General features: G+C 36.3%; 1 protein-coding gene across 2 annotated transcripts in view; it reads right to left on the minus strand.

The window, feature by feature from the left end:
* PTH2R (parathyroid hormone 2 receptor) overlaps positions 1 to 21854 on the minus strand; it is a gene marked incomplete at both ends in the record, with an annotated part of 88831 nt that overhangs the window by 38417 nt on the left and 28560 nt on the right. The window contains 5 exons of one of the 2 annotated variants that reach the window (XM_080797864.1): positions 1132 to 1321; positions 4492 to 4589; positions 13377 to 13498; positions 13609 to 13719; positions 20794 to 20896. In XM_080797864.1, coding sequence (XP_080653990.1) covers positions 1132 to 1321; positions 4492 to 4589; positions 13377 to 13498; positions 13609 to 13719; positions 20794 to 20896 — 624 coding nt within the window. Of the gene's footprint in view, positions 1 to 1131; positions 1322 to 4491; positions 4590 to 13376; positions 13499 to 13608; positions 13720 to 20787; positions 20897 to 21854 lie in introns of both variants that reach the window. The other variant, XM_080797863.1, reaches the window with a different exon arrangement.

The raw sequence follows: 21854 nt of genomic DNA on the forward strand, positions 1-21854 counted from the left end.
ATGAAACATCAGACCATGAAAAAGTAGTTCTGTATTTCTTTTTAATGATCTGTTTCCTGTATGTAGGCAAGCCAAGACTGTTGAATGAGACCAGAACAAAGTTATTTTAAGACAGCATCTCTAAAACTATCAACTCGATTCTATTTTTAAAATAAGTTTTCCTTTAGAAGTTACCAAAAAATCACTTTTTCTTGATTTTTCCTGTTTATGAAAATAATACTTGATCACCAGAGAAAATTAGGAAAGTACAGAAAAGCATAAAGAAGAAATATTAACCATTATTCTACCATGACTTTATTTTATTCTCATCTTTTTTCTGCCCCAAAAGTCAATGGCTAAAATAATAAGCATTTACTACATCTTATGAACCCATGCATTGGCTAGGTGATTCTGTTGATCTTAGGCCAGCCTCTGCTAATCTTGAGAGCTCAGTCCCAGAGCTATACCTCTCACTGCCACACTATCACTCCCACTTCTATTCTATTGGATAAAACAAGTCACAAAAACCAGCCCAGAATCAGAATCAGCAGGGACTACAAAGTTACAGGGCAAAAGCCAAAGCCACAGAAAGGGCATTAATTCATACCATCAAAACATATAATCTATTACACTTAATTCCCAGATATGTGCATCAGTGATTTAATTAACTGAATTATTGAGTGATTCTATTTACTAAGTAACACCAGGACATTTCAGAGCAGAATCAAGTACCCTGGAATCTTATATTGGAACAAGTGTGAATCTACAATAAAGTAAATGTCATGGGCTTTTAAATAACACACTTCTGGTTTTGCAAGTGGGCTTTTTACTTCTGAACATGGCAAGCCATAACAGCTTGTATGAGCCATACAGCAAATGCACTCCGGTCATGTGATTTTTGAAGTTTCCATTCCAGAATGTTCTTACAGAAAGAGCTCAAGACTTTTAATAGTCTAGGATGATGAGTAATTAAGTGTAAAGCTTAAGGACAGAATTGAGGTAGTAAATATCATTATATAAATTGGTCATCTATCTTGGTTAATTCAGAGATTACGTAAACCAAAACAAGTTAATATTTAGTGGACTGTAAAATTTCACTTGTCTATAATGTTACAGGAATCAGTAATGAGAGAAAGTGGTGAAAACACTTACATATTGCGACTTGTCCACAGAAGGCATTTCTATGGAACTTTGTAGGTCATCCTCCATCAACAGGGACTGCAGCTCCTTGACTCCTATGTGAGCATGGACCACTTTGTCCTTGACAAAGATGCTTACAGCTCTCAGCATGAAAGACACAAACAAGTGCATGTGGATATAGTTCCTTGTGCAATGTAATCGTCTATGGAAAGAAAATGTTCAGTATTTAGATTTGGGTGAAATTAGACATAGGGAAAGAAAATACATAAACAAGTCCATACTCTCCTCCAAAAAAGAAGAAAATACAGTAAGCCTGAACAAAGACAGAAACCCATTACTATCTACTTCCAGTTGAAACAACTAGGATCAAGAACTAAAATGTAACTTTTTGAGAAAGAATTTCAAATTTAACCTGATCTACTACTATGTTTATCTTGATTTTGCAGAGTTAACTATTATGCTATATTATACTAAAGCATTATACTAAAATATATATTACAGTAATAAATGACTAATGGAGAATCGTTTTGAAAAAGGGATAAACATTATTAAAAATGGAGCTTTCAGGGATGCCTGGGTAACTCAGTCGGTTAAGTGTCTACCTACTGCTCAGGTCATGATCCCAGGGTCCTAGGATGGAGTCCCACATTGGACACCCTCCCCAGTGGGGAGTCTGCCCTCTCCCCCTGCTTATGCACTCTCAATCTCTCTCTCTCCCTCACTCTCTCTCAAATAAATAAATAAAATCTTTAAAAAAAAATGGAGCTTTCACATTTTCAACACATACTCTACAAGAAAAACTAAAATATTTTGATAACATTACACAACTTTATGTCCTAGTAATGTTAAAGAGTAAACAAGCTTACTTTAACACAAAAGCTTTAACAAAAAGTTTTGCGTTTATAAAAGAATCTTAGACACAAGTTAAGTCATAACATAACATAACAGTATTACTAATTTCCTGTACAAAAACCTAACTCCAAAAGAGATCTTTTCTTAAGTTTAATGGGAAAATACACTAAGAAAGGGTTGTAGAATCTAGCCCAGCTCTACCATTGCTTGACTGCAAGACAATACAACTTTCCTGTACAAAGATCACCCTATTACTACTTCACTTCCAGAAAGGACAAAGTACATGAGTATAAGAAAGTAAGAAAAAATTTTAATCCAATAATATATTTTTACATTTCATAATATAGTAGGGATAGGCCAACTGAGAATGAGCTAAATTTAGACATTTCAGAAATATCTTGTGTGTTAGGGACATGCATGCATGTCCATCGTATCCAGACAGTCCTCCTCATTGGTCGATTCCTTTTGGGGAGTGTGTTCACAAATGAGCAGGATTTGACCAGATAGGTTGTCAGGTATCTGTGGAAATTATTGACCACGAATAGTGCCATCACAGTATACAAGTGGGTATTGATTTTTAGAAGACTCAACACTATTTACTACCCTAATAAAAAAGCATTTTGTTGTGTGAAACAGAAGAGTTTCTGAAATTTTTGTGTAACATTATGTTATATAGTTTAGTAATTATATAAAAGTATTATATAGAAAGAATTCGTTAAATAGAGTGATAAATTACTATGTAAATTGAAGAATTACTACTTAGTGATTTGTATCCTCCTGAAATTTTATGTAGAAATTTTTAAATCATAAATATTCATCTATTATTCTGAACAACCAGAGCTACATTTAGTATAATGGAATGAACTCTGGATAGGAATTAGAAGATGAGGTTCTGTTTCTAGCTGTACTACCTATGACCTTGTGACCTTGGACACTGAACTTTAGGTTCTTAGGTCTGTAAAATGGGATAACACTGCCAAGCCAATTTCATGAAACTGTTTTGAGGAACCCTACCATAATTCCACAAATCTGTGTTCCCCTTCTACTTTAAAAACTTCATTAGCTCCCTATTCTCTACCCTTACAAGATAAAATTCAAAGCCTTTGACAAAGACCTGCAAAACACAGTGCCGCAAAATCTAGTTCCTTCCTAGTCATTCCTATATGGCCACTCCACCCTATGCTCCAAAAGTTGCATTCTCATAGGATTCTTCAATGTTCCCAGAGTCTACCCTGCTCCTTTCTGCCTCTGAGTTTTGCACATTCTGTTCCCATCATTTGGAATATACTAAGTTCCTTCTCATCATTGAAATATCAGTTCACATGTCAATGTGTTCTAGGAAGTCTCCCTCTCTTATCTAGTCAGTTTTAGCCTCTTTGGTCATCTATCCTCATTCTTTTTCCCCATGCATAATTTAACACTGAAGTCTTAAAATTTTATTGCCTTAATTACTATAGCTCAAGACCTTCCATTTCTATCCAATCCTCAATCCACTGCCCCTGGTCAGGCCACTGTCTTCCTTTCCTGAGTTACTCTAACAGCCTCTTCCAAATGGGCTTCCTATCATTCTTTCCACCAACTCACACTCCAGCTTACAAGTGACCTTTCAAGTCATGCTTCTGCTTCAATGGCTCCTCGTCACTCTTAGGGTAAAGTTCAGATTTCTTCATATAACCCAGTCTCACTGTTCATCACTCATCTGCACCAAAACTCTGAATTCTCAAATATTCCATGCTTTGATCTAAACTTGGGTTTGGAATTCTGTCCCCTGGTATTCTCTTTTGGTTACATCTTATTTATAGTCATGCATCTTTTGAAATTTCACTTCATCCCCTTACCCTGCCTTCCCAATTACCATACACCACCTGAATCATACCATTTCTCATGCTGTATACTAATTGTTTTCTTAGCTATGCATATCACAAACCAGCTGCAAGCATCATGAGTACACATTTCCCATACATGTTGTGCACTGCTTTATCTCCATATTGCTGCTCAAAATTTTGTACTGATTTAAACCAAATTCAATTGAATTGGGCAAAAATTTCAGTGGATAAAAAATAAACCATAACAGAAGCAATAAATATGACTTCTTTAGATAAAATATCAGATCATTTGGGAGATTATTTAAAACGAATTTCTGTCCAATGGCACCAAAATCATTTGGGAAAAATGAAGTCTTTGCAACATAAATGAAAATTTTTGCAGCTCATTCTGCTCTACCCAGCAACACTTTGCAGACAAATACACTGTAGTGCAGATCTATAGGCTTAATGGTTTCATAATGCTTTGATGTTTTTAAAGATTTTTATTTTAGTTTTTAAACAACAACAATGAAAACCCTGAATTTCCTCATGAAAAATAAATTTTCAAAGCCAAATAATATTATAACACTAGGCTGAATTCAAAAACTTGTGCTGGGAGAAGTATCTGGGCCAGAAATTGTGAGACTTCCAAGTCTTCTATGCATAGGACACAGAACCTGTCCCTTCATGGAGAAAGGGATTGGGAATCACTCACCTGAAGTAACCAATGATGAGAATAGCCACAGCCAAGGAACCGAAGGAGACAGAATATCCAATTGTGTACATGACATAGAGGCGTTCAAAGAACTCTTGCTGAAGGGGAACAGATTTAATTAGAAAAATAACTTTTAACAAATAGATGTGAATAAACTTAAAAATCATGCTTCTTCCTGTTTAGACAGGCAGTGTGTTAGCACATTTATATAACACGGATTATTAATCTAGACTTTCTTTCATTTCCTATGTTCAAGCGTGAGGTTTTTTTTTGTTTTTTTGTTTTTCTAATTTTTTTTAAATTTTTTATTTCTTTTCAGCATAACAGTATTTATTGTTTTTTCAACACACCCAGTTCTCCATGAAATCCGTGCCCTCCCTAATATCCACCACCTGGTTCCCCCAACCTCCCACCCCCCGCCCTTTTATTTATTTATTTGAAACAGAGAGAGAGAGAGAGAGAGAGAGAGAGAGAACACGCACGCATGAGCAGGGGGAAGGGCATGAGAAGTAGCAGGCTCCCCACTGAGCAGGGAGCCCCCAACACAGGGCTCCATCCCAGGACCCTGAGATCATAATCTTGAACTGAAGGCAGAGGCTTAACCGAATGAGCCACCCAGGCACCCCTCAAATCAGAGTTAAAGATGTGATAATAACATGTGGCATTTCTTGTTTTAGTGAGGTCAAATCAAATGTTGCAATATGTACTTAGTGAATTTTTGTGCTGTCCATTTTGGTTATTTGGAATTATGTAACTAATGTGATAGTTGAAGTAAACAAAACACGTGTTACAGGGCTATCCTAAGAGGAAACTAGTAAAAAATTTCATTTTTGGAATATTATTTCTAGTTTTCCTTAAGCTTTTTACTGAGCTGCAATTTACATGAAATAAAAAGTACAGATTGTTAAGGGAGCACTTTGATGGGCTTTGATAAGCCACGTTTGCAGCCGAAAAAATACCCACCATTCACTCTCAGGTAACTACTGGTCCAATTTCTGTCAACACAAATTGGCATCAACTGTTCATGTACTTCATGTACTTTTTGACTATTCTTAGCCTTCTTAGAATTAGATAACATATACTTAGTATATACTCTTTTTGTCAATATACTGTGCAATAGTTCTGTATCTCAAATGTAGCACCAGTTACAAAAGTTTACATATATGATAAAATGACAGAACTATAACACACAAATGGCACCATGTCAGATTTCTCTCTCTGATATTTTAGTATAATTATGTTAGGATATAACCATTGAAGAATACCAGGTGAAGGATAAATGGGACTTTTTTTACTATATTTTCCAGTTCTTGTGAATTTATAATTACTTTTAAAAATTACAAAGGAATGGACCATTGATTCATGCAACAATATTGGTGAATGTCAAAAACAGATGGAGTCTTAAAATTGTACTGCCTTAATTACTATACCTCAAGACGTCCCATTTCTATCCAGTCCTCAAGCCATTGCCCTTGGCCAGGCCACCATCTTCCTGTCCTGAGTTACTCTAACAGCCTCTTCCAAATGGGCTTCCTATCATGCTTCCCACCAACTCACACTCCACCTCACCAGTGACCTTTCGTGTCACTCTTCTGCTTAAAATCCTTCAATGGCTCCTCATCACTCTTAGGGTAAAGTTCAGATTTCTTCATATAACCCACAAGTCTCAAAATATTCTCCATTCACCATTGTTCACTTGAAGACCTTGAAGACCTGCCTTGTGCTATCCTTTAAAGTCACCTATAGATCCCTCTTCCCCAGCTTCCCTGACACCTAGCAACCATTGATCTATTTTCTACCTCTGTAATTTTGTCATTTCATAAATGTTATAGAAATGGAATCCTCCAGTATGTCACCTTTTGAGACTGGCTTTTTTCACTTAACAATAATGATCTCAAGATCCATTCAAGCTGTTGTATAGGTCAAGTTTGTTCCTTTATAATGCTGAATATTATTGCATTGTATGTATGTAACCTAGGTATATCAGTATATATAAAATGTTTCAAACTTGTAGACAGCATACATTTGGGTCATAGTTTTTAATAGATTCTTTCAATATCTGTTTACTGGTATAATTAGATCATTTTTTAATATAATATTGATATGTTAAGGCTAAGTCCATCACTTTATTTTTTTATTTTCTGTTATTCTATTTTTCAATTTCTCTGTTTTATTTTTCCTGCCACCCTGTGGGTTACTTGAACATTTTGCAGAATTCTATTTTGATGTCCATCTTCATACACTTTTGGTGGTTGTTCTAGGTATTGCATTCTACAGCTTAATGTGGAGAATTTGATTACTGAATGCTTACCTTTCTTCTTTTCTAATTAAGCTATAATTAAGCATATAATTAAGCTACAATATAATTAAACAAATAATAAGCTATAAATCTCCTAAAGTCTGCTTTTGTAGTTTCTCCCACTTTTTTGATATATTCATCTTTCATTAAGTATTCAGTTCAAACTTTTGCCATGGGTCACACACGTATTTTCCAACCATTTGTGAATTGTCCATGTATTTTATTTTAATTGATTTTCAATTAATTCTTTTGTAGTCAGAAAATACACTCTGTTTGATTTTAATCTTGAGAAATTTTTGACACTTCTTTACGGTTCAGCATATGTCCAATCTTGAAGAAATTTTGATGTGTAATATCAAAGAATGTGAATTTTTTTGTGTTTGGTGATTGTATTCTATAAATGGCATTTTCATCAAATTGTGTGAAAGATATCCTATGGATGTTTTTGTCTGATTGTTTTACCAATTACTGAGAGAATGGTATTTTTATAAATTCCAACATGGTGGGACCTGACCATGTCTCCCTTTTGCTTTGACAATTTTTGCTTTATGCAATATGAAGTCCCTAAAAGCATGCATATTTGGGATCATTATTTCTTGCTGGTAAATGGATTCTTTTACCATTCTGATATGCCTCTCCACCTCAGTAATACTCTGCCTTGAAGTCCACTTAGCCATACCAACCTTTCTTATGCTGAGGGTATGCACTGCATTAACTCATCCACCCTTTTAATTTCGACACATCTGTTATCTTCACATTTCTCTGTATTTTTATAGAGTACATTTCTTGCAGACATTATATACCTAAGTCATACATTTATTACCCATTCTATCTTTAAGTGATTGTTAAGTTCATTTACACTGAGCACAATCATTGCTATGGTTGGGCTTAAAAGTAACACATTGGTACTGGCATTCTAGATGTCCTATCTTTGTTCCTCTGTACCTACTTCCTTACCTTCTGTTTGGGAGGTGGTGTCAATCAAGTATTTCTTAATATTTCGCTTGTGTTATTTTTTAGCAATTATGCATCCTGAACTTATCAGAGCTTCCATTTAAGTAATATTGAACTATTTCACAAACGGCTTAAAACGTTTACAAATGTATACTCAGTTTTGCTCCCTAGACTTTGCCCTTTTAGATTTTGTCTACATAGTGCTTGCTTTGGCAGCACATATAATAAATTTTGCCTATGTAATTTATAAACCTTTATGAGACTATTATGACTGCTTTAAGCAGCCAGTAGACTTTTAAATGAATTATAAAGATATAAAGAAGATATAAGTACAGTAATAAATAAGGATAAGAATATAGTTTTGTTTACTGTTTTAGTCTGTCATTTTTATCCATATATATATATGTATATATATCCATTCTGGTCCTCTTCATTCCTTCCTACCAATCTATGTTCTCATCTGGCATATTTCTCTTTGACCTAGAGAACTTTCTTGAGTATTTCCTATACTGAAGGTATGATGAAGATGAATCCTCTCATATATTTTCTGTCTGAAAAGTATCATTATTTTACCTTTATCTTTTTGCATATTATCACCTTAAGGATGTCATCCCATTATATTCCAGCCTCCTTTAGGCATCTTTTTTATTACCATTCCCAATGTGCCCTTATACTCTGCCTTTAAGTTTTCCTTTTACTGTGATTTATAGCAGTTTAACTATGATGTATCTAAGTATGATTTTATTTTATCCTGCCTTGCATTTGCTAAATTTCTGAAATGTATGGGTTGATTTATTTCATCCATTTAGAAAATTCTTGGCCATTGTCTCCTCAAATATTTATTTTGTCCAATTCTCTCTAGTTACCTCTAATTTCACATTGCTAGACAATTGTATGTTGTCTCACACGTCTCAGATGCTTCCAATTTTAATTTACTTTTTTCTCCCGATGCTTCGGTTGGAAAATTTCTATTGAGTTCTTTTAAAAGGCATTAATCTTTTATCATGCTGTATCCAGTATGCTGTTGAGCAAATCAAATGAATTCTTCATTTTTGGATTGAATATTTCAATTTTAGAATTTCCATTTTGGTTTTGTTTTGTTTTGGGTTTTTTTTTTGAAGTTTTTATTTCTTTGATTTTTCCCATCTATTTTACATACCTTCTCACCAAATCATCTAACATATTTAAAATAGTTATTATTAAGTATTTATCTGCAAATTCTACCATCTGGATCATCTGGTTTTTTCTGCTCTTATTTTTACTCCAGATTTTGGGGCCCTGCCTTGTAATTTTGTATCATACTCCAGGCCCTGTAAGTAAAAGAATGATAGAGATTGAAGTATTTGATGTCAACTGCCTGAAAAGGCAGGCCTCTTCCTCCATCAGGCTTCTTGGGTAGGGAAGCTGGATTACTCTGTTGTTAACTAAGTTGAGCTTTGTTGTAGTTTTTGTTTTATGGTTTTTGTGATCCTTTTATCCTGGTTTAGGTTTTGAGACCAGAATCAAGACTCCTTCAGCGGACCTCAAGATCTTAGCGCTAGCAGCCTCTAGTGGTCATTTTATGGATTTTAGTTCGCCTGACATTTTCCAAGCCATAGAACTTTGGGTGCTCTTTGAACCATCGTCAGATTTTTGAGTTGCTAGGGATTTTACTTTGCTCTCCTGCCCTTCCCTCGCATGCAGTCTGTAGCAATCATGCTCCATGTGTCTTCTGTCCCATGCCTGTGTCTAACTGCTGCATTTCACTCTGAGTACTTCGCAACTCTCCCAGAATTTCTCTTACCCTACCTGTGCTGTCCCCAGCCTTTGGCACATTGGCCTCCACTCCCACGGGTAAAAACTGGCTGGTGGGTGATAGCGCACTGTGAATGGGCTCACTTCTTGAGATTCTAAGCCTGTATGCCAACGCTTGTCTATTAAAAGTTGGTTTAAGGGGCAATTAGGTGGAAATTGGTTAAGTGGCAGACTGTTGGTTTCAGCTGAGGTCATGATCCCAGGATCTTGGGGTCCAGGCCCATGTCCAGGTCCAAGTCCATCACCGAGCCTGGCTCAGCAGTCTGTTTCAGGATTCTCTCTCTCCTTCTGCGCCTGCCCCAAGCTCACTTGTTTTCTCTCTCTCTCCCTCTAAGATAAATAAATCTTTAAAAAAAAAAAAAAAAAAAAACTGTTTGTTTAAGAGCCTGGCTCTTTTCTTTCCATCTCTTTCTATGACCTGGTTGTTTCTCTTCTGCTATAGACCCAGGGATAAATAGCAGTCATGGGTCTCTTCTCTTATAGGAAGGGCTTGCCCACTTCTAGAAATGGATCATTTAGACTTCTTGGCATCCTCAGCTCACTGATGAATTATTACAAATTACTGATTTTGCATCTTACTCAATCTGTTCCTACTGTCACAACTTCCAGCATCCTAATTGAAAGCAAAATATTTTGCCTTTTGTTCCTTTTTAAAAAAATGTTTACTACATATTATTATCAGTCAATAAAATACTAAAATATTTTATAGAAAATATTTGGGAATGCCTGGGTAGCTCAATCAGTTAAGCATCAGTCTATTGGTTTCAGCTCAGGTCTTGATCTCAGGGTCATGAGTTCAAGCCCCACGTTGGGCTCCATGATAGGTGTGGAGGACAACTTAGGATGGAAGAAAGGAAGGAAGGAAGAAATGAAGGAAGGAAGGAAAAAAAGAATATATTTGGATAATGTGTGAAACACAAAGGAGGGGGGAATCTCCCAAATTCCTACCAGCCAAAAAGAAACACTTCATGTATTTTCTTTCCTATGCAGCATTTTCCATTGTTTTGAGCATCTACATTCCCAATTTATATATAACTTTATTACCTGATTTTTTTTCTGTTAACTATATAAAAAGGAAATTTCTAAGACCACACACTCTTTAGAAAAAACATTTATGTGAGTTTATTTAAACTTCTCTAGAAGCTTCTTCACTGGAAACTTAAATTCTTCAGAATATTCACTACAAAAATTAATAGTTCGATGAACATTTTGTCTACTCAATTCCCCACACTCCAAATCCTTATACTTGACTCTTAGAAGTAACTTCATAAGATCAAAAGATATGATCGCTTTGAAGTTGTTTTAATACACATTGCTAAATTGCTTTCCAGAAGTTCATTTAACCTTTAAACATGAGATGGATTATATGGTAATTTCTGCAGTATGCTGTTGTCTTAAATATAATTCTCTAATGAATTTAATAAACCTATGGCCTATCAGAAGAGTTCTTTCCCATCTTTTTACTAAAAGTAACTGTCTCTTATAAAGAACTTATCCAACTCAATACCTAAAGAACAAATAATCCAATCAAGAAATAGACAGAAGACATGAATAGACATTTCTCCAAAGACCTCCAAATGGCCAACAGACACATGAAAAAGTCCTCAATATCACTTAACATCAGGGAAATACAAATCAAAAACACAATGAGATACCACACCAGTCAAAATGACTAAAATTAACAAGTCAGGAAATGATAGATGTTGATGAGGGTGTAGAAAAAGTAAGCCATCCTACACTGTTGGTGGGAATCCAAGCTGGTGCAGCCATTCTGGAAAACAGTACGGAGGCTCCTCAAAAAGCTGAAAACAGAGCTAACCTATGACCTAGCAATTGCACTACTAGGTATTTACCCAAAAAATACAAATGTAGTGATCTGAAGGGGCATGTGTACCCCAATGTTTATAGCAGCAATGTCTACAATAGCCAAACTATGGAAGAGCCCAGATGTCCACTGACAGATGACTGGATAAAGGAGAAGTGGTACACACACACACACACACACACAGGAATATTTCTCAGCCATCAAAAAGAATAAAACCTTGACATTTGCAGTGACATAGATGGTATTAGAAGGTATTACGCTAAGCAAAATAAGTCTGTCAGAGAAAGACAATTATATGATCTCACTGATATGTGGAATTTAAGAAACAAGGCAGAGGATCATGTAGGAAGAGAGGGAAAAAATGAAACAAGATGAAACCAGAGAGGGAGACAAACCATAAGAGACTCTTAATCCTAGGAAACAAACTGAGGGTTGCTGGAGGGGAGAGGGGTGCGGGGATGGTATAACTGGTTGATGAACACTGGGAAGGGTATGTGTTGTATCGAGCACTGTGTATTATATAAGACTGACAAATCACAGACCTGTAACCCCTCAAACAAATAATACATTCTAAGTTATTTTAAAAAATAATAAAATATGAAAGCTAATAAAATAAATAAATAAATAAATAATGTAAGTGCCTCATTTTGTCAAGCCAACAATAAGGAAATTATTTTAGGAAGAAGACAATAGATGTTTAAAAAATCTTAGTCTTATTTCCCTCCAATAAAGATGTTTATTCTCAATGCACACCTTTTTGTTTTTTAATTTCTTGTTCCTTCTATAAAACTCTCATTACTGGGCACCTGAGTGGCTTAGTCACTGAAGCATCTGCCTTTGGCTCAGGTCATGTTCCTGGAGTCCTGGGATTGAGGCCCACACTGCGGTGGAGTGGGGGGGGGGGGGGGGGCCTGCTCAGCAGGGAATCTGCTCCTCCCTCTGCCCCTCCCTCTGCTCCTGCTCTCTCTCTCTCTCTCTCAAATAATCTTTTTTAAAAAAGGAAGTCCTATTAGTGAAAAATCAAAGAAATCTTCAACTCACTGTTTCCCCTACAATTCTCCCTATTCACTACCCCCAGCAAAAAAAAATCAAGCATAAATAAAAATGTCTAATGCTGGTACAGTTTATGTATGATAGACTGTTCTCAGGGTCCCTATAAAAAAAGCCATCTATACATCCATGTATCATATTAACTCCTAACATCATATGCATATATCATCATGCATTTTACTCACAAGGTCTGAGTGATAGGAATTTAAGCATGACTTAAAGCACCACGTATCACTTAAAAATGACTATCTAGAGTTTCCAATGTTTACATATGATTGTTACATTGCAAATAGCACTGATCAGGTATTTGGAGTTCAGGATTTAGCTGTAGATCCTGTCATCAGTGAGCTGAGTCACTCTAACACCTAATCTCTGTTCTGAGTTTACTCATGTGTAAAATTAAGGTGTCATCTGGAAGACCTATGGGATGCCACTTGCTTCTCCTTAACTCTACAGCTCTAATCTTTCATATACTAAGGTTATCACCTATTGGCCAATCTTACAAAATGACAAATACATCTTTAAAATACAAATCTCCTTTAGGAATACAGAGTGAAATGAGATTTAGTCATTCATAGGTAACAAAAAAGAAATCATAAATCATGTTGCTGACTACCTATTTTGATTTTGAAGTAAAATATAATGCAATATGGTATAATGTAATATAATGTAAATATAATGTACCATAACGTAATATACACAGACACATATTTATAAGTATATATGCATGTATCTTAGCCAGATAACTCTAACCTAAAGAAAATACCAGAATGTTTCAATGTTTCAGGTCCTACACCATTCCTTAACCAGATAGCTAAAAAGATTCCAATCTTGCTTTTTATCTTTTAGAACACTTGTGTCCTAGAATAAAGGGGGTTTTATATATAATAGTTGGCAATCAAGAAATGCATAAATATATTCCATTTTCCCTGTGGGGGTCACAAATACAAAAATTATCATTACCTTTCCTATGCTGATATCTGGCTGCATAAAGCGAAGGCAGTCTGAATAATTAGCCCATGTTTTATTTAAACTGTACATAAAATCCCACGTTCCATTGGGGTTACAGTGTCGAAAAGCAACTCCTGTAAAGACATGAAGGAAAACATCAAGATTGCTCAATACTCTTGGCTTTCACTAGGGAAAAAAAAGTATCTTTCTATTCCAAATTAATCATTTCAGAAAAATTCAATACCTTTATGATTGAAGTCATAAATATAAGGAGGGCATGGGACAGCCAATATCTTCCCCACTGTTCCTCTGGGCCAACAAATGAGTCCATCCCATTCTGGGAAACAATTTCCCTCTAATAAAAAAAAATTAAAAAGCAAATAAACAAAAATGCAATTTGAACCAGACAGTAAGTACACTCAAAATATAAAATTTCAGGTCTCTACCTGCAGCAAAATATAAAACAAATTGGCAGTTGTGGAAACTAGAATGGGGTAGATATGACGCAACTGTCCTAATCTTTATCCACCTTGCCTCATTAAAGGTCCATTAATAGGAACATTTGATTTGCAGAAATTAAAAATATTTTCGTGATTCCACTCTATATGAATTATAGCAATTAATATATAAGAAACATTGGAATTCATTGTGAACAACCATAGTAAAATTCTATCACAGTTCTAGCTACATTTTTTACCCTAGATTTTTAAAAATTGCTGTTAAAAAATATAGTATGTGAAACAGATTGAGCTTCCCAGGGTAAGCTCCAAAATTTGAGTTTGCCTTTTTACCAATAATTCTTTTTTTTCTCTTTTCACCAATAATTCTAGTAATTTGTTGGAGCCTAACCCTCATCTCAAACAAAATTCCCATAAACTCTACTCTCCTTAAGAATCAAGTATAAAGATTTGGAGTGGGAGGTACTGAACGGACAAAATGCATCCAGAACCCTAGTAGTTCTCAAAACCTCCATTGCCACATCCATGGTCAAAACTCGTCAAACCATGATATTCACACAGAAAAATCTAGAATTTGGAAACTTCAACTTTGTCTGTTTTCAGTTCTATAACTGAACTGATATTATAATGTAACCATAACACAGAGAAACCAAACATTTGTGAAGTTGAACCGGGATGAATAATATCTTGGATTTTGCTTTTAATTACTTGAATCATTTTATAACTAGGTATTTGCATTTACATTCTGTTTTCTTTCATAGACATAAGGAAAATTTTTATTACAAAAATTTTTTCAGGGGAGCCTGTGTGGCTCAGTCCTTAAGCATCTGCCTTCAGCTCAGGTCTTGATCCCAGAGTCCTGGGATCGAGCCCTGCATTGGGCTCCCTGCTAGGCAGGAAGCCTGCTTCTCCCTCTCCCACTCCCCCTGCTTGTGTTCCTGCTCTCACTATATCTCTGTGTCAAAAATTTTTTCATAAATAAAGCAAAATATTGTGTACACACACACACACACACACATGCACACCCCTCACCTAGAATTGACACTTGCTAATATTTTTATCATATTTATTTCATCTATTTTTGCTGTGGTATTTTAAAGTAAATTGCAGACAGCATAACGGATCACTCTTAAACATTTTGAAGATTTTATTTATTTATTTGTCAGAGAGAGAGTACACGCAAGCAGGCAGAGAGGCAGGCAGAGGCAGCAAGAGAAGCAGGCTCCCTGCTGAGCAAGGAGCCCGATGCGGGACTCGATCCCAGGACCCTGGGATCATGACCTGAGCTGAAGGCAACGGCTTAACCAATTGAGCCACCCAGGCGTCGCCACTCTTAAATATTTTGATACCTATCTCTCAACTGTAAGGGAATTTCAAAGTGGAAGTTTCTTAAATTAGCTAATGAATTCAAAATGCTGTTCTAGTTTTTTACACATAAATTGAAGAAATTTCTCATTGAAAGGTAAATCTGGTCTTCCTGGTTCCATTCTTGCTCTCCTTTCATTCATTCACACAATAAGCCAAAATCTTTCAAAGGCTTCCCATCTCACTCCCAGCAAAAGCCAGGTCTACAAAAGTCTGAAAGCCCTTCAAGATCCTCTTTCCCCCATACTTATCTCTCTGACCTCGGTTCTGCTAAGGTCCTCCTAGCTCTCCCTTCACTTCAGTCCATTCACCAGATGGCCTTAAAGTTTATTCCCATTCACCCTACAGACTTTTACTCACAGGTCACTTCTAAGTAAACTTTCCCCATTTACAGTTACCTTCAAAACTTGCCTTATCCCCTTTCCTTCTATACTTTTTACCTGAGCTGTCATCACCTTCCAATAGGAACTGTTATTTTATTATGGTTTCTTAAACCACAGGAACCCTGAAGGTGGGGAATTTTGTCTGTTTTGCACCCAGCCCTAGGCAGGCGCTTAACAAATATTCAGTCAGAGTCAACGCTGTGTGTTCTGCAGGACTGCTCTCCGTTAGTTGCGTATTGAACTTCCAAGAAGAAAGCATATCCCCCATTTAAAAATGAGATTACTTTTAATGCGTGTTGTATTCATGTTTCTATTGCTACCATAACAAACTACCACAAACGTAATGGCTTCAAATAACCCAAACTTATTATCTCACTATTTCTTTAAGTCATAAATCCAGTGAGTTCAGCTAGGACTGAGTTCCCCATTTCCTTGAGGGTGATCAACTTCTAGAAACCACTTATATTCCTTGGTTTATGACTCCTTTCCTCCATCTTCAAAGTCAGCAAGGCGAGCTGACACTTCTCATCATGTCTCTCTTCCACTCTCCTTTTCCCATCCTGATTCATCCCCCACACACCACATTGGACCCATCCAGATAATCCAGGGTAATCTCCCTACTTTAAGGCCCATAACTATAATCTCAGCTGCAATGTCCTTGCACCATTTAACACAGCATATACACAGGCATAACACCAGGTATTGGGGTATGGACATCTTTGGGGACTCTTACTCTGCTACCATTCTAGCTCCCTCAATTGTTTAGTTACCAATTACACTACGGTAGTTGAGTAATTTTCTTCTAGCTGATGTTCATGATGTCAAGTTGTTTGTTCAGTTTTGAATAGTCATGCAAACCCTGATCTGTACAGAAAAGAATTCAGCATAAACCTGAAATTAATTTCTTACTGTCCGCCATATCACATGGAAACAAATAACCTGATTTGCTTTGGAGATTGCTGAAGCAATAAGAAAAAGGAAACGTCTTCCCTCACCCACACTGTCCTTATAGAAGAGAGCATTTTCTTGGAAACAGCCTCACTTTGCCCACACAATAAAAGCCTGTGCTTTACATATCACAAGCAACCCAGGAACCCATTATACTGGCTCTTGCTTCTGGTGCATGGCTTCACCAGCTTCTTTCCGCCATTATCTGTTTTGTTTTTCTTTCTTGTTCAAACAGAGTGCAATGAATCAACCTCTTCCACCAACTTTACCCTAGACATTCTTCTGTATCTTGCTACCATTCCATATGGCTTCACAGACATTCACTTTGTCTTTAACAAGACATGCATCCTCATTGACCTGTACTGTCCAATCTTTTACCAGAGATCTATTGTACAATCTACCAAAATTGGACCTGGACACACATTTTTGAGTTCCGAAAACTAGCTGTCCCTCTAAAATGTATGCTGCAGGGGTGCCTGGCTGACTCAGTCAGTTGGCACCCAACTCTTGATCTTGGCTCAGGTCATGACCTCAGGGTTATGAAATCAAGCCCAGCGTAGGGCTCTGCACTGAGCACAGAGCCAGCTTGGGAATCTCTCTCTCCCTCTTCCTCTGTCCCTCCCCACTACTTGCATTCTCTCTTTCTCTCTAAAACAGATAAATAGATACATTGATACATATAATGTATGCTGCAATATCCTGATATTTTCTGGCAAGAGTTAGTTAACATGATGGAATAAGGTCTTCGTACAAGTTTAAAACTCAATGACCATTTATTTTATAATTATGTAGTTTTAGACCACTATGGAGATAAATCTGCTGATATTTTCCGCATGCTCTAAAGGGGACAATTTTCTAGTTCCCTACAAGATACCCCCCACACATACACACACACTCCCCAAAATTCAGAAAACCAACATTCCTCAAAAATAATGTTTCTGTAGATTGTGTTCATCTCTCTGGTGGCTCTTTGACAAACAGTATAATAAATATCCACAAACGTTGAAAGGATTGAGGAAGCCATGGCCTCACACAGCTAATACAGAGATCTTAATTAACATCTACTTTTTCATCATCATTTCACATCCTATGTGAGTAAATACTTTCACCAGTTACCAAGAAACTAATTAATTGCCTGATGATTCACCAATCTCTCTTTATAAATTAATGCCATTAATTATATTCCCTGTCATCTTTTGTGTATGCCAGGACAAACTACTTATTAGTGATGCTTGTCAAACCATGATCTTTACACAGAACAGTCTAAAATTTGGAAACTCCAACTTTGTCTCTTTTCAGTTCTATAGTTACCCATAATACAGTGTAACCATACATTTGTGAAGTCAAACTGGGATCAACAATATTTTGGGTTTTGTTTTTAACTACTTGAATCATTTGATAGCTAGGTATTTGCACTTATACTTCCTCCACTTTCATAGACATGAGGAAAAATGGTATTTTCTTTTTATTACAATTTTTTCACAAATAAGACAGAAAATATTTTATATATATAGCACGTGGAATTGATACTTGATAATATTTTGCCATATTTATTTCATCTGATTTATTTTATGAAGACACAAAGGGTCTGAGAAGGCCCTATATTTATTTAATTAGTGTTCCAGATGGAAAGACTGGGAAAATGGGAGAGAACAAAGTTTCAGAGACAAAATAGCAAACCATTCCCATGAATGACTGAAAGACATAGATCCTCAGACTTCAGAAATTAAATGAATCCATACCTAGGTACAGAATAAAACTGCAGAACATCAAATACAAAGAAAAGCTCTTAAAAGGAGCCAGAGAGAAAAAAAATAATCATCAACAAAGACTGAAAACTGATTTGTCACCAATAACAACAGAAGCTAGAGTAAAAATGAAATAATATTCAGGTGGTAAAAATAAATAATTCTCAACCAAGAATCATACATCCAGAAAAAGTATCTCTGACAATTGAGACTGAAATAAACACCTTTTCGGACAAACGCTGAGAGCATTCACTGCAAGCAAATTCACAAAAAGAAATATTTCATCTTGAAGAAAAATTATAATATATAATTAAGATAAAACTATATGACTTTATGAATATAAAATTATATGACAATAGCAAATAATTTGGAAGTAATTAAGGTATTTCAAATTGCTTATATTATTCAAGAGGAAGAAGTTATAAATTTTAAATGTTTTTAAATTAAGTATTTGGAGATTAGAATAAAGGAGATGAAACCAGATATTTCATTATAAGGCATAGCTTTTTTTTTTCTTTTTTCAGAGAGGGAGAAGTGGGGGGAGGAGCAGAGGGTAAGGGAGAGAGAGAATTTTAAGCAGGCTCCACATCCAGTGCAGAGCTCAATCTCACAACCCTGAGATCATGAACTAAGCTGAAATCAAAAGTCTGAGGCTTAACTAACAGAGCTACCCAAACATCACCAGGCATAGCTTTTATTTATTTTTTATTTTTTATTTAAATTCAATTTAGCTAACATATACTGTATTATTAGTTTCAGGGGTAGAATTTAGTGATTCATCAGTTGCATATAACACCCAGTGCTTATTACATCAAGTACCCTCTTTAATGTCCATCATCCAATTACCTCATCCCCACAATGACCTCCCCTCGAGCAACCCTCAGTTTATTTCCTAGAATTAAGAGTCCCTTATGGTTTGCCTCTCCCACAGATTTCATCTTATTTTATTTTTCCTTCCCTTCCCCTATGTTCATCTGTTTTGTTTCTTAAATTCCACATATGAGCGAAATCATATGGTATCTGTCTTTCTCTGACTTATTTCTCTTAGTAATATTTTCCGGTTCCATCCATGTCACTGCAAACAGCAAGATTTCATTCTTTTTGATGGCTGCATAATATTTCATTATAGTAATATATATACACACATATTCTTTATCCATTCATCTGTCCATGAAAATTTAGGCTCTTCCCATAGTTTGACTATTGCAGACACTGTTGTCATAAACAGTCAGCTGCAGGTGCCCCTTTGGATCACTATGTTTGTATCCTTTGGATAAATACCTAGTAGTGCAATTGCTGCGTCGTAGGGTATCTCTATTTTTAACATCTCCATACTGTTTTCCAGAGTGGTTGTATCAGGTTGCATTCCCACCAACAGTGAAGGGGGTTCCCCTTTCTCCACATTCTCACCAACATCTGTTGTTTCCTGACTTGTGAATTTTAGTACAGCATAGCTTTAGAGACATCTGCTGCATTCAGATTGTTGAGAATTTAGGGAAGCTCAGTAAATAGCACCTCCCTTTAAAAAAAAATTCCTAAATTATACTCAACTATCAAGGCAAGGCATTTTCCCATATAAAGCATTATAATTTACCTATTACTCCAAAGATTCCAATAAATAATTTTTCTCAATGGTCCCAATAAGAACAATGAGTCATCACCAGGCCCTGAGGAGAACAAGCCACAGGTTCCTGTGCAGTTATAACAGCAGAGTAACTCCAAGAGCACCAAAGCCACCACAAGCTCACCCATAGTATTGTTTTGCTTTTCTAGTTCCCCACTTGAATGTGGAACTAGTTGAGAAATTACACAGAGAGTTGGGCATATGGAAATTAAATAACCATTTTACTAAAAAGAAAAAATGTTTTGAGAACAGGGCCCAGGTACATATAAAGGGCCTGCTTATTTGTTCTTCTAATATTTATATATACTAACTATCTGCAAGCAAGACACACAAGCACAGAGCCTGTCCCTCCAAGCTTACTACCTGGTTGAGGGCAAACCAGGATGCATGCTGTCTGCAAGCAAAGAGATCCCAAAAAGAGGCCTGAGAAAGAGACTGATGTGCGAGTGCCCAACTGCTATTCTGAAACTCAGAAGTCAGGCAAGTCATTCTGTCCATAAGGAGGGAAGAGCTTGTGGTTAAAGAAATGAAAAGAGGGCGCCTGGGTGGCTCAGTGGGTTAAAGCCTCTGCCTTCGGCTCAGGTCATGATCCCAGGGTCCTGGGATCGAGCCCAGCATTGGGCTCTCTGCTCAGCCAGGAGCCTGCTTCCTCCTCTCTCTCTGCCTGCCTCTCTGCCAACTTGTGATCTCTATCAAATAAATAAATAAAATCTTTAAAAAAATAAAAAATAAAATAATTTTTAAAAAAAGAAATGAAAAGAGCATGGTTCTGCTACATGATCCTTGACATGGAAACATGGAATGAGTGATGAGGAATACCCAACTACGACTTAAAAGGGGAACTTGAGTCTTTTTGAAAACCGGGGTCGGAACACAAGAAGACATGATTTTTAGCACCTTTACCTCCTTCCTGAAGCTGAGCTGTGATGTTGAGCTCACACTGTACTTTAGCTTTCAGCACAAGGACAATCTGCTCCTCTATAGTAATAGTGCCATCAGAATCCAGCTGTGGAAATGAAAAAAATACAAACAGAAAAGCATTCCCGTTACCTCTTTTTTAAACCATGATATAGTATTTCATTATCTACCTTCTAATACTGTTGAAAATTAAAGTTTTGATATCCAGCTATCTGGAATAGTCTTTTATCTGAGTCAAACTTTCTACTTGGTATCTTTCATTCCCACCCTGGAACACGCGCCTCACATACAAGTGAATAATGAATTCTTTTTTTTTTTTTAAAGATTTTATTTATTTATTTGACAGAGAGAGATCACAGTAGACAGAGGGGCAGGCAGAGAGAGAGAGAGGGAAGCAGGCTCCCTGCTGAGCAGAGAGCCTGATGCGGGACTCAATCCCAGGCCCCTGAGATCATGACCTGAGCCGAAGGCAGCGGCTTAACCCACTGAGCCACCCAGGCGCCCCGTGAATAATGAATTCTAATTCAATGAGTTCACCTAGGTTTGGCTTTAACACCACCAGCAATGGAGAGGAAATTGTACTTTGGAAAACCTTCATTTCAATGAAATATATTTTATCCTAAATATGACAAAACATTCATTCATAAGTGTTTGTTCAAAGTATGGTGCTTGGACAGCCTGAATGTGATGCACATATAAAGTGTAGATGTTAAGCTAACATCAGATTCGGTGAATCAGAACTTATTTCTGGAGACGGCAACTGGTAATCCCCATGTTTCACAGGAACCCTTTATGGATCTTGCACTAACTTTAATGAGTTTGAAAACCAGCATATGTGAAGGTACAAGATAATGGTAAAGATCATTATGTTAGTCAAGCTTCAATCAGAGAAGCAGAACTATTAAGAGATTAAAATAAATTACAAAGAAATACAGGTAGAGATAGAGATAGAGATAGAAAAAGTACTTGTTACAAGGATTTGACAATTTGACTAAAGTATTGTGGAAGTTAGTTAACATCTCCAGAGGCTTTTTTTTTTTTTTTTT

The sequence above is a fragment of the Martes martes genome (assembly GCF_963455335.1).
Source record: "Martes martes genome assembly, chromosome: 3".
NCBI lineage: Eukaryota > Metazoa > Chordata > Mammalia > Carnivora > Mustelidae > Martes > Martes martes.